This window comes from Prunus avium, chromosome 1, assembly GCF_965620075.1.
Source record: "Prunus avium chromosome 1, drPruAviu1.hap1.1, whole genome shotgun sequence".
NCBI classification, from domain to species: Eukaryota; Viridiplantae; Streptophyta; class Magnoliopsida; order Rosales; family Rosaceae; genus Prunus; species Prunus avium.
In genome coordinates this window covers 18734999-18748576 of record NC_142284.1, presented here as the reverse complement: position 1 = coordinate 18748576, position 13578 = coordinate 18734999, and the positions used below count along the sequence as shown (strand labels likewise).

General features: G+C 36.5%; 2 protein-coding genes across 4 annotated transcripts; one reads left to right on the top strand and one right to left on the bottom strand.

Moving 5' to 3' along the window:
- The first annotated feature begins 1235 nt into the window (after window positions 1-1235).
- On the top strand, window positions 1236-9612 carry FAS4 (RNA helicase family protein). Of its 3 annotated transcripts, none has more exons than XR_015832852.1 (13): window positions 1236-1389; window positions 1583-1656; window positions 2053-2125; window positions 2206-2280; window positions 2376-2425; window positions 2511-2571; window positions 2676-3071; window positions 3535-3780; window positions 3880-4110; window positions 5382-5495; window positions 5582-6820; window positions 7234-8886; window positions 9227-9612. XR_015832852.1 is itself a non-coding variant. In XM_088246821.1 (13 exons), the coding sequence occupies exons 2-12, from the start codon at window positions 1601-1603 to the stop codon at window positions 8710-8712; spliced, it is 4020 nt and encodes a 1339-aa protein (XP_088102947.1). In that variant the 5' UTR covers window positions 1236-1389; window positions 1583-1600; the 3' UTR covers window positions 8713-8719; window positions 9227-9612. The 3 variants fall into 3 exon arrangements, 1 of the variants encoding a protein (XP_088102947.1); XM_088246821.1 differs by having other exon boundaries at window positions 7234-8719; XR_015832853.1 differs by having other exon boundaries at window positions 1264-1389; window positions 1955-2125.
- A 1568-nt stretch (window positions 9613-11180) lies between these two features.
- On the bottom strand, window positions 11181-13259 carry LOC110749528 (large ribosomal subunit protein eL38z/eL38y). The gene is made up of 3 exons (XM_021949639.2): window positions 13078-13259; window positions 11839-12022; window positions 11181-11403 (listed from the first exon to the last, which is right to left on the bottom strand). Exons 1-3 carry the CDS (start codon window positions 13078-13080, stop codon window positions 11381-11383), a joined length of 210 nt encoding a protein of 69 aa, XP_021805331.1. The 5' UTR covers window positions 13081-13259; the 3' UTR covers window positions 11181-11380.
- Between the last annotated feature and the right edge of the window lie 319 nt (window positions 13260-13578).

The window sequence follows — 13578 nt, the reverse complement described above, 5'->3', positions numbered from 1 at the left end:
TATTTATTTTCTTTTTTTATTTCTGTTTTGTGTAGGAGAAATGAATTGAATCATTCAATCACCAATCCTCGTGGAATCGACCTCGCACTTACATATGCTATACTACCAAACGGCTCGTGCACTTGCGAGTATCACAAGTTGAGGATGCAACTGAATCCATTTTGGTGCAGCTGTAATCTACACGACACTCACTTATATTGGAGAACTCTAAGTAATGAGCTTGGACTTTGGTGTTCCCAAGTAGCTAGCCCAAAGTCTCCATTATCTAAGAGCTTCTGTGGGCCTTATGGACCTCCATAACCTTTCACACCATAATCCTTCGTGCAAGTCCCGTAAACCACATGACTTGGGTTCATGTAAGCTTGGTAGGTGATTGACATATGAAAAATGTATTATTAGCTTGGCATGTCATGCACACTATTTCTATATTTATTTAATAAATTAATTCTCAAAATACAGCTTGGATTAACACATGACTAACATTATATGTTATATTGAGCTTCCCGTGACTTTTTTGGGCCTCAACAACTTTATAATCCTTACCTTTAATCTATATATATAAAGCAAAAGGTAGAGAATGGTGAAACATCAAAATACCAAAAAATGCCCTTGGTTAATGCAAACATTAAGAATTGAAATTATTAATTAAATGAGGATAAAATGGTACATTCACACTTTTTCATATTAAAAAAATTTAAATTAAAAGAAAAATCAGATAATGAATCCTATTTTTATGGAACACAACTACCCATTATCTTTTTTAATTCTAAAATAAATTAAATTTTTTATAAAAAAAAAAAAAAAAAAAACCTCTCGCAGGCGCGGAGAGGCTAGTATATATAAAGCAAAAGGCAGAGAATGGTAAAACATTCAAAATACCAGAAAATGCCATTGGTTAACGTAAACATTAAGAATTGAATTTATTAATTAAATGAGGATAATATGGTAAATTCATACTTTTTCATATTAAAAAAAAATTAAAATTAAAAGAAAAATCATATAATAAATCCTATTTTTATGGAACACAATTACCCATTATCTTTTTTAATTCTCAAATAAATTTAAATTTTTTTTAAAAAAACCTTGCAAGCACAGAAGTGCGTGTATGCCATAATTTCATATTCTAATTTTAGTTTTTTTTTTAAATTTTTAATTTTGCGTTTTTACGATAATACCCATCTGACACAGAATCCCGATTTTGCCCCTGCATAAACCCCAATTATCGAAGCACCCTGTAAAACCCGCTCTAGAGCCTCAACGCACCTGTTTTCACAACAGAAGAACGCAGCGAAGAAGAAAGTGAGTGAGAAAGAGACACTTGGAGAGAAGGAGAAGGAAATTCCAGAAAAAACTCCACCACCGAGGCGTAAGAAGGGAGAAGATTCATTGGTAATTTCGTAATTTGGATCCGCCCTTTTCCCTCATCACTGCCCGTCTGTTTGTATGCAACACTTTACTTTCCCAGAAAACAAATGAAAGAGATTCATTCGCATTTGTTATATTGATAAATTGTTGAATGGTTAAAAGTCAATTTATTCATAATAAATGTTTTTTGATTAAATTTTGTGGCAATATTTTTCAGGTTTGTTGAAGTAAGTAAATGAGGAGCAAACTGGACTTTCCCATGGAGAATTGTGCACAGCATATGGACTTGAGGTGTGGATTTTATTGTTTTGTCATTTGCCTCTATGCTAGTTTCCTTCAACTACAAGACACCCATTTAAATACTTGCCTAAGAACAGGGCCTTAGGTTAGTTTATGAGGTTGACAAACTAAAACAACAGAAATCTAGGGCTCAAGTTTTGTTCTTTTTCATGATCTTAATCTCAACTTTTATATAAGTAGGGCTATAGTGAATTAAAGCTTACAATTACATGCTACTTGTTAAAGAAATTTCTATCATGTAACTTGGAGTGAGCAATGGAAACTGAACTGGCTCGGCCACTTTTCCTAGGTATCTAGTTCTTCAGCCATTAATTGGAATGGCAAAAAACTCGTTTTCTGTCATTTTAAACCTTCATCCTCTTTCCGTTTTTTTTTTTGGGGTTTAAGCTTGGGAGGTGGTGATAGCAACACCCTCATCTTGCCAGCAAAGAGAAGGAACAAAAGGAAGGGCACCAATCAGGTGCGTGCAGAAGTTAAATTACTAGTTGTTTTATTTTCTGCTGTATTCAAATTAAATATTCCCTGAATCTGATTATCCAGGATTGTGAAAAACTCAATAAAAGAAAAGCAACAATGATTAGCAAATCCCAGCAAAGGAAGCTGAAGAAGTTGGAGGTACGTGACTGTATTGATAGGTGAAAAACTCAATGCATTTTTGTTTCATTGTTCTCTTAACTTGACTTGGAATTGTTTGCTTTTCATTTCTCAAGGAGGAGAAGGAAAAATCCCTTTCCATATCCAAAAGCATTGAGGCCTTAGAGTACGGCTATCTTCCCTGCTCCCTGCTTTTAGTCTGTTTCCTATCCAAGTGATGTTTGATGGGATTTTTGTATTTACATTACCAGGAAATATAAGCTTCCAGTGGGTGCACATTCTCTTTTGCAGTCATCAAAGAATATTGGCAAGGTTTGTATCCGCGAAAGTGTTTACCAATATAATCAAAATTTTGTTGCATATCTTTCTTCTTAACAGGGTTTTTTTTCCTTTAATTTTTTTTTTTTTTTTTGTAGGTTGAGACTAAAAAGGAAAAATGTAGGAAGGCTGTACTATTCTCCAAAGCTGGCTTTGGTGTTCCCCTTACTGACCAACCATTTAACAAGAATCAGATAGATAGTGAAAGTGAAAGTGAACCTGAGTTAGAAAAAACTCAATCAAGGTCAGATCTTTGCAAGAATGATCAGGTGCAATCAAAGATAGTCCCAGCAGAAATCCAAAAGAACACATTTATTTCTTTGGACTCATCTCAGGGTCTAGTCTGTGGCAGAGGACTTGGCGTGAATGGTGGAAGTGCTGCTGACTCACCATATAAAAATGCTATTAGCAACAAACATGACACATCTTTGCGAGAAGACATAAACATTTTGCCCACTTCAAGTGTGAATGATGATAGTCAAAGCATGAAGATGGTATGTTTCATCTTCATCATATTGAGAATTCTTCTAAGTATCTTGTCTTTTTATGTTACTATTTTTTGAACCTATTATATGAAATCCCATTATTGGTTGATACTTTTTAAAAAGGAAATTTTGTTGCTCTTATGGCATGTATTCTATACGTTGTGATACTCCCTCCTGCAGCCTGCCCTTCAATAGACAAAAGAAAAACAGGAACAAACAAATAATTTTAGATTCTAAATTTCAGAATGGTTTTATAATACTTGTAAGATGTGCAATCCAAGATCACATTTGGATTTTTGATAGGTATCAAGGATAACTATGAGCACAATGTGATCAACATGCTATTCATGTTCCTGTTTCTTACAGTAGTCAGAAATGTGATATTACCAGTTTTTATATGTTCTGAGTGGCATTTATTTATTTATGACTGGTGTTACTGACTGACTGGAGACTGGGGGTGGATTTGGGACAGGACAAAGTAAAAGAAACACCAAATGTAAATTTCAGCGGGATGAGTAAATTATCAAATTCTCCTACACCGAGGTCTCTAATCGCCCCAACTATAGTGCATGTATCAAGGCCTGAGGAAGTTGAAAATGCAAGGAAGGATCTTCCAATAGTAATGATGGAGCAGGAGATAATGGAGGCTGTTAATGACCATTCCACTGTTATTATATGTGGAGAGACTGGGTGTGGTAAAACCACCCAAGTTCCACAGGTGGGGTTATTATCATATTATTGTTGTTATGTTTATATGTATTTTATATTCTTGATCCCTTGAAGCTCCTAATTCTGCATTTTGGTTGACATGTTGCAGTTTCTTTTTGAAGCCGGCTTTGGTTCAAGCTTCTCTTGTGTCCGAAGTGGTATAATTGGTGTTACTCAACCTCGTCGTGTTGCAGTCCTTGCGACTGCTAAGCGAGTGGCATATGAGCTTGGTCTACATTTAGGTAAAGAGGTCGGGTTTCAAGTTAGGTATGACAAAAGGATCGGTGAAAGTTGCTCCATCAAGTTCATGACAGATGGAATATTACTACGGGAACTTCAGGTTCTTTAAGCAACCGATCTTGTTAATGCTATCATGATTTGAGCAACTATGCATCAAATAATAAGTTTCTCTATTTGGGTTTCTATTAAGGTTGGGTTCTGTTTTCATATTGATACATATACTGTTTGGATGATTGAACCAGTGATTAGAACCATTCAGTTTTTAGCTTCTCAGCTAAATCAGAAATTGTTTAGCCATTTGATTATCCTTGGCAACTTCTGATCTGAATTTTCTAGCAGGTATAATCCTTGAAGAATGACCTAAAATCTAGATGGTTCCGATCATTGTAAAATATATCCTTGGGTAGCCCTAGGAAGGATATGTGCACTTTTCTTACAATAAGGACATCCTTAACGTAGAAAAATTCAGTATATATATGTATGGGTTAGGATCCTGGGACAAACTATTTTACGCATAATTACGACATTTCTCTACAATTTAGTAAATGTTTTACATGAATGGTTTTGAAGGGAACCTACAAAATAGATGGTTTTATATATTGGGAACACATTGTGGGATGAGCCGAACAGCGTGGTTCTCTTCTTAAAAGAAAATCCCTTTTAAGTTTTGACTATTTGTATATATCTTAAGTCTTAGTAGAGATCTCTCTCTCTCTCTCTCATTTTTTTCCTCCTCACTCACATTAGTAGTTGGTTTCTCTTATCTTATCCAAGAACGGAAAAAAGGATAAAAATGCTTTGACAAGCTGCAGTATTAATTTGATATGCATATATAATGGGCAATGGGTACCCATTGGGCTTAATGGACTGCTAGTGGACGGTCAATAGGGAATCATATTGGTACTGCCTTGGATGTGTCTCAAGGCTTAGACGGGCTGTGTGTGGGTCGGTGTCTGAGGATTTGTGTGAGGTACCAACCCTATAAAATATCATATTAATACTGCAGCTTGTCATTAGTCTTCATTTTTATCCTTTTTTTTTTGTGTTTTTGGGATAAGATGAGAGAAACCAGCTAGATTTTTGGATACTGTTCCCCTTTACTAAAAGTACTTGTACTTGCACAATTTAATTTTGCATCAAGGCACGCAAATGGCCCGGTTTTATTCAGCCCTGAACTGAATTTCTATTGGTTTTGGTTTTCACTCTGTCAATTGTACAAATATTGATCATTACTTCCTGGGATCTGTTTCCAACTTTTTTTCTTTGGTACTAATCTTTTATCATGTCACCGTTTTTATGAAATTTTATGGAGTTTAGTTAGATTTAGTTATCCTTGTCCATGTACTTAAACCAAAGCTCTTTATTGTACAGAATGACTTTTTGCTGAAGCGATACTCTGTCATAATTCTTGACGAGGCTCATGAGCGGAGCTTGAACACTGACATTCTTATCGGAATGCTTTCACGCGTAATTCGTGCTCGCGAGGTGAAGCTCCATAGTGTTGATCATGAAAATATTTGTTAGTCAAGGTTTTTGAACCATTTTTCGTACTCATTTGCATGTGATGGCAGGAAAAATATGCAGAGCAGCAACGGGAGGTGCTTTCAGGAAGAACTATAAGTACTGGCCAACAGATTTTTCCATTGAAGCTTGTTCTGATGAGTGCCACCTTGCGAGTGGAAGACTTCATGTCTGGTAGAAAGCTGTTTCACAATCCTCCGCCAGTTATAGAAGTTCCCACCAGACAATTTCCTGTAACCATTTACTTTTCAAGCAGAACCAAGGAAGAGGATTATATTGGGCAAGCATGTAAAAAAGTCTTGGCAATTCACAAGACGCTGCCACGCGGGGGCATACTTGTCTTTGTCACTGGGCAGAGGGAAGTAGAGTATTTGTGTCGAAAGCTACATAGAGTTTCGAAGGAACAGTTTAAAAAAACATCTGAAGGGGATATTAGGAGTGATGTCACTGAAGTTTCTGAAAGAAGTTCTACTGAGGAAATAGACATGAAGGAGATCAATGAAGCATTTGAGGTTCATGGAAATTCAGCTGACCATCAAACTGACAGATTTAGCTATAATGATGAAGATCAGTTTGATATAGATGACGATGAGTTGGATGATTCATATGATTCAGAAACAGAGAGTGAACTGGAAATTATTGGTGAGTATGGTGACTCATTGATCCAAGCTAGCCCGGAAATTGATGGTGATGTTGAAAATGTTTTAGGAGAGGAAGGGGGCATTACTCAACTGAAGGCCGCTTTTGAAGCTTTAGATGCAAAAACTTCATTTAACTTCAACTCTGATGAGAAACAACCTATTTCAGTTACTCCAAATGCTTGCCACAACCAATCCAATCCTAGCATGGGAAAAAAGAGTGGAGTTGAAGAGAATACTTCGCCAGGTACATTGCATGTTCTCCCTCTTTATGCCATGCTCCATGCGAAAGATCAGCTTCGTGTATTTGAAGAAGTCAGGGAAGGAGAACGGCTCGTTGTTGTGGCCACCAATGTGGCTGAAACATCTTTAACTATACCTGGGATAAAGTACGTTGTCGATACTGGAAGAGAGAAAGTGAAAAGGTACAATTCCTCAAATGGCATGGAAACATATGAAGTACAGTGGATAAGTAAGGCATCAGCTGCTCAACGTGCAGGAAGAGCTGGAAGAACCGGGCCTGGATACTGTTACCGTCTGTATTCTTCTGCAGCATATAGTAACATTTTTCTTGACTTTTCTCTGGCTGAAATATCTAAAGTCCCTGTTGATGGTGTTGTACTTTACATGAAATCCATGAATATTGATAAGGTGGGTCCAAAATGTCTCCTGGCCAAACTTTAAGCTATTAATATGCAATTAAACATTTTGAAGTTTTCTTTCAGTAGCTTGATTTGGGTGGTGGTGATATAGTTTAACTTCACAAGATTTTCATGTGCAGCCCACTGACTATACGTAAAATTGACAATACTGATCTCATTGGGGTTAGGTTTGGGGTTCTGAACCTGTTGATTTTTGAGTCTTAGTGCTTGTAGATGTATCATTCATCTTCTAATGTTCATGGTTTTGGATGGTTCTTACTAAGTTCTTGGGCAGCGTTGGCTTGTTTCACCTGAAAGTATGCTCTATTTTGTTAACATTATGTTATTTAGAGATCTTGTGTGTCATCTTTTACGTCTGGACTGCTGTTATAGTATATGACCTTTTTTTTGTGTCTATCCCAGGTATCCAATTTTCCATTTCCAACTCCTCCAGAGGGTGCTGCCTTGGATGAAGCTGAGCGTTGCTTAAAGATCCTTCAAGCACTTGACAGCAATGGAAGACTGACACCTTTAGGGAAGGCCATGGCTGATTTTCCCATGAGTCCTCGCCACTCTAGGATGCTCCTTACCATTATTCGAGTAATGAGTAAGGAGAAGAGTTACTCTAGGGCTAATTTAGTGCTAGCATACGCAGTTGCAGCAGCAGCTGCTTTGAGTTTGTCAAATCCTTTTGTCAGGCAGTTTGAAGATAGTGACACAAAAAGCCAAGACTTAGATGAGGACGGAAATTCCAGTGGGACTGTGAACATTGAAGTTATGGACAAGCAAGAGAAGTTGAGAAGGAAGAAACTAAAAGAAACTGTAAAAATGTTTCGTGAAAAATTTTCTAATCCCAGCAGTGATGCTCTGTCTGTAGCTTATGCTTTGCAGTGCTATGAACTTTCGGAGAGCCCAGTGGAATTCTGTAATGTCAATGCTCTACACCTGAAAACAATGGAGGAAATGTCCAAGCTGAGAAAGCAACTACTCCAACTTGTCTTTAACCAAAGTGGTGTTTCTGATGGGCAGAAGGATTTTTCATGGATTTTTGGAAGTCTAAAAGATGTAGAAAATGTTTGGAGGGTTTCCCATGATAAGAACCCACTATTATTGTATGAGGAAGAGCTCCTAGGTCAAGCTATCTGCGCTGGTTGGGCAGATAGGGTTGCCAAACGCATTAGAGGAAGTTCCGGGTTATCTTTAGGAGATAAAAAAGTTCATGCAGTTCGGTATCAAGCCTGCATGGTTAAAGAGATTGTGTTCCTCCACCGTTGGTCATCTGTTTCTAATTCAGCCCCTGAGTTTTTGGTATACAGTGAGTTGATACAGACAAGACGTCCGTACATGCACGGTGTTACTAGTGTGAAATCAGAATGGCTTGTTGAGTATGCTCGGTCTCTATGCACTTTCTCTGCACCCCTAACAGATACCAAACCTTACTATGAGCCTCTAACTGACCAAGTATTACATTATGTCATTCCAGCCTTTGGTCCTCATTTATGGGAGCTTCCATCACATAGTATTGCAATTAGTAATTATGCATTTCGAGTGGCAGTTTTTGCTTATGCTTTGCTTGAAGGCCAGGTTTTGCCATGTTTAAGATCTGTTCATAAGTATATGGCAGCCCCTCCTGCTAGTGTTTTAAGGCCAGAGGCAGCAGGTCAAAGACGGGTTGGGAGTCTTTTGGCTAAGCTGAATAGAAAAAAGATAGACAACTGTGCTATGTTAAGAGAGGTCTGGAAGGAGAATCCCAAGGAATTGCATCCAGAAATCATGGACTGGTTTCAGGAGGGTTTCCACAATAATTTCAAAACTCTTTGGTCACATATGCTTAATGAAGTAATTTTAGAGCCCCAAGATCGATTCCCGAAGACATCAAAGAGAGTTAAAGTGAAAAAATAAATTGCTGGTATGGAAGTTTGGCCAGCATACTGACATCTTATTGTTTCTCTATATAACATAATTATAATTCTGTGATTTAATGGGAAAAATAGCCAGAAGGAATGATCAGCCACTGTATCTGTATGGAGATGCATTGACCTTGATGTGCCCTCTGACTGAAGCTTCTGCAGTTAGGTAATCCGCTCTAAATGTAGACCCTTTTCCAGTGAAATATAGGAAGGAAATGTATAGGAGAAAAGAGAGAAAGAAGGGAGGAGGAAGGGGAGGGATGGCTGAGGGACAATGTACATGGAATGGTACTGAAAATGGAAATCAAAAGTTAAAACTAGAAACATTATAGCTTTCATTTTGAAGTTTTTATTTCACGAATTCCCCTTCATCTCTCCCTTATTCCCTCTGCCCTTCTTCCCTCCTTCCTCCCATACATTTACCCTCCATCTTTTAGTGGAAAAGAAAAACGCAAAAATTTAAGTGTTTCCAAACAGGCACTTATTTTTCATCTGTTTTTCCACAGGTTTCAGAGAGGATGATGATGACAAATATTGGCCCCACAATTGGGAATCAGAACGACACGAGCACGATAAAGAGCATCCTCCAGGTCATCAATCCAAGCTAAGTGATGAATTTCCAATTCATAAAATCTATACCTTGGTTGAGTTAGACCATGGTTGAGTTTAAGCCCACTGTAATAGTTATCAAAGAACATTTTAGTTTGTTCGTTCGGCATAACAGCTGAGGCTTAATAACCTTCTTGTTTGGACTTTCCATTTCATATGCTTTCTTGAGCTGCTTGAAGAATTTGGTTATTTAGCGTAGATGTGCGGATGGTTTAGTGATATCGATTTTGTTGGACAATTCATTGAGTTAGTGAAGAAGATGCATAAGTAATTTAATGTTTTACATATTTTGGATCTAAGACATTTTAGCGTACCTAGAGGTTTTGACTCTTATCTTTTCTAGGAGGTTTCATTTAATTTATTTAGCTTTTTAATATTTCAAAGCTACTTTTCCCTCTCAATCTCAAATAGTACTTCATTTACTAAACTTTTGTGTCCAATGGAAATTATCTATGGCCTGGATCTTGTTGCTTCTCTTGACTAGAACGGTACTATTCTGATATACAATTGAGTGTGAAGCCAAGCCACACTGTTGTAAGGTGTAAAGTTACAATAAAATGGAAAATAAACATCTGTTCCACATTCTTCTCACTTCCCTTCCTTAACCCTTCTTCATCCCTCTTTTCTTGCATGTATTCCCTCTATCTCGAATAAAAATAAAAACTAAAAACGAAAACCAGGGTTGAAATTCTGGATGAAACTGACATGAAAAAGATAGCTAAGACAGCATTGTACAAAAGGAAATTTGAAATAGACAGCAGCAAAGAATCTAAAGACAGATATAGCAAAGACAAATCGAAAGTTACTGCACTCTAATTACTTTGATCTCATAATCGGAACATCATGCTACTTAAATACATCCCAATGTATTTTGGAATTTTGGAATTTTGAGATACATTCCAATTTCGATCCAAATTTTCTTGAAAATTTTCGACTTCAGAAGTGGGATTTGATTTGGGCATGCAGAAGTTGAAAATTTTCAGATCGAAACTGCCCAAATCGGAATTTCTTATTCAACTTGCACCCCAAACTCTGGCGACTCGGGTTATATATTAAAGTAAAACTATGTTCTGGATCGCAATAATTTAACAATGATAGATTTTTAGTGGACTTGTATTCATTTTCCAAACTTAATATGACAAGCTTAGGGACTCGAGAGACCTTTGCCCTCTTCTCTGAGTTGAAGGCTACAGATTCTTCATTAACATATCATATTTCCTAATTTTCACCTCTGATAGCACACTATTGTCAAGTTGAAATTGTCTTTTCTCCCTCACCATCTGATCGAAGCAAAAGCTCACACAACCTAGTTAGAAATATTGATTTGATTTTATGGGAATTGGGCATACGGATCGCTACAGTAGCTGCACGTGCCATTCGCGAGGTGTTTCTGACGGATTTGGATGAAATTGTGAAAAAACCAACAGCAGGGGCAAAATCGACAAATAAATTTAATACAATGGCTAAATTGGCTGAAAAATTAATTCAGGGTGATAATTTCTACAGTCGAAATAGTTCAGGGGGTATTCGACAGTTTACCCTACTAGTAATTAGTATAAAACTTATTTCAATATACAAAGAAAAACTGAAACATATTGTTACTCTTAAAATTTATATATAAAAGATTTGGGAATTAAACAAAGTTCAAATTGCTGCCACTACAAGTGCAAAACTAATCAACGATACTCATTGCAATTCAGTAATCTATTATTTGGAACTGCTCTACCGGTTCGGACACTGCATTTGGACACAATATTCAACTCATTTAGCTCGTCGCTTAATTGGGGCATTGCAACGAAATCCATTTTCAGCAGCAAGATATCAAACAAAACAAACTAGCAGAAAGCACACTTCAAAACTGGTAATTGCATTATAATGAAGCGGCAAGTCTAAATTCCCATAATTGAAAGAAATAAACTAACACCATCCACCAAACAATTGCAGCATGCAATAACAATTCATTACAAAAGTATTTTAATCACTACCATAAAAGATAAGTTTTCCAATTCTCAACACCTAGAAACCATCTGACATGCTCAGGGTATTCCAGTTCACAGGTCTTGCACACTCAAACCTGCAGACATGAAATAACATTTACCCCTTCAATCAGCCACAACAAATTCAACAAAAACCCAGTATAATATCAAATAAGATAAACCAAAAAAAAAAAGTTGCCTAAAACATTTAACAAACAACTCAATTGCATAAAAAAAAAAGGCTCTAAAAAATAAATAATATTACTTGCATCCTAACAGGTGAAAGGAAAAATGGGTGACCTAAAAACATATCTACAGTACTATAATATGTGTATGAACATACTTTCACAACCCATAAAATTCCATTTGCACAATAAATTGTGGAAAAATTATAGAGGTTTGTGAAGAATTCAGTTGATATCTTGATGCCTAAATCACTATAAACAAAACATACAAAGCTAATAACTTTTAGGACATACAATAGCATCATTACCTGCTTCTAAACAGATAATAGTGTTTTCATAACATTTTACCTGGAGGAAGAGACTGCTTCAACTTGTCAGCCTTCTCTGAGTCAAACACACAAAGTGTGTACAGGTACTTGGAGCAACGAACCTTGAACTTGACCGCATCTTTGCTTCTCTTGATTTTCACCGAGCGTGCATCTTTCCTTCTTGCAGTGAGAAGGAAATCTTTAATCTCATGGATTTGCTTAGGCTGTGGAGAAAACAACAAACATGAACTCTTAGCACCAAAGAGTAACAAGTAAAACAATAAAGGAATCCAATATCAGCAAACAAGATAATAACCATAGCAGCCAACATTAACAAATAAATGTAACAGAACAAAAAAACCGAATATTCCAAAACAATCAAACAGGCATCAAATTAGAAGTAACGAGACATCAGAAAACATAATACAGGAGTTTAGCCAGAATATGAATCAACTAAGATTGATAATATCATCACTGATGTAGTGTAATCAGGAGATGATGGGCAATAAGATGAAATTCTATACAACATTTCTATTGAGGGTTCAAGACAATCTTAACATTGTGAATTTTGACAGTTGTCTCTTACTAGCATAGAATCCAGAGTCTACAAAAAGGCCTGGAAGCTAAGAACAGAGCCACTGAACCAAATCACAATACTATGAATTATCATTTTAAATGCAAACATGAATTATCGAAAAACATTCATTTATCTAAATATAAATTTAAATATTATTCAAAGATATTCCACTTAACCTCGCCCATCATCCTTCGAACATTTCCTTCATTCCCTCTATCTAGACTCTGAATTTTCATTCACACTTTGCAGTCAGAAAGATACTAAAGACTACTACTTTTTTTTTTATAATAATTCTATATTGGATTATACTCCTACCAATCCATACCTAAAATGCACCTCATCAAAGGCTTTTTTCAGAAATCCATGAATCTCCATTTATTTGGAAAACACAAGCAACTACTACCATACTGAAATGGATTAAAACTAGAAAGTGCAAATAGCACATAATCTTCAGTCCAGGTCCAAAAACACCCAAACAAGAAAAATTGAAGGAAACCCATTTCACTACATGGATCGATTCACACATAAAAATACCAGAGCATACACTTAAACGTGTGTCTATACGTATACACACACACATATTTATATACATGTCAGTAAGTGCAAAGTTAAGTGTATATATCAGATGTGTGTATATGCATGCATACATCTATAAGTTTACAAACATGTTAATCAACGCAATAAAGGGAGAAATGAAGATACCATTCTGACGGCGGAGAAGCTTTTCCTTCTTCTCCTGGTAAAGGCAGATCCAGACGAACCAAGCCGCGTTGTGTGTTCTGAGCTAGATTTATACCTCAAGGTGCAAGAGGCTCCTTTAACCCTAGAAAAATTGGGTCGAATTACCTTTTGTAACCCTGCCCAACCGGGTTCTGCAATGGGCTTTTCTGGCCGAGTAGTTTCGCGGGTCAACACATATTAATAGGCTTTTATTACCCTCTCCCACTGGCCCACCTTCAATTCTGATGATTTTATTCATTGGGCTCACATTTCTTTTTACTAGCCTCTTCGCACGCGCTTCTGCACCTGCGAGAGATTTTTTTTAAAAAAATTAAAATTTATTTTAGAATTAAAAAAGATAATGGGTAGTTGTGTTCCATACAAATAGGCCATTATCTGATTTTTCTTTTCATTTTAATTTTTTTAAATAAGAAAAAATGTGAATTTACCATATTATCCTCATTTAATTAATCATTTCAATTC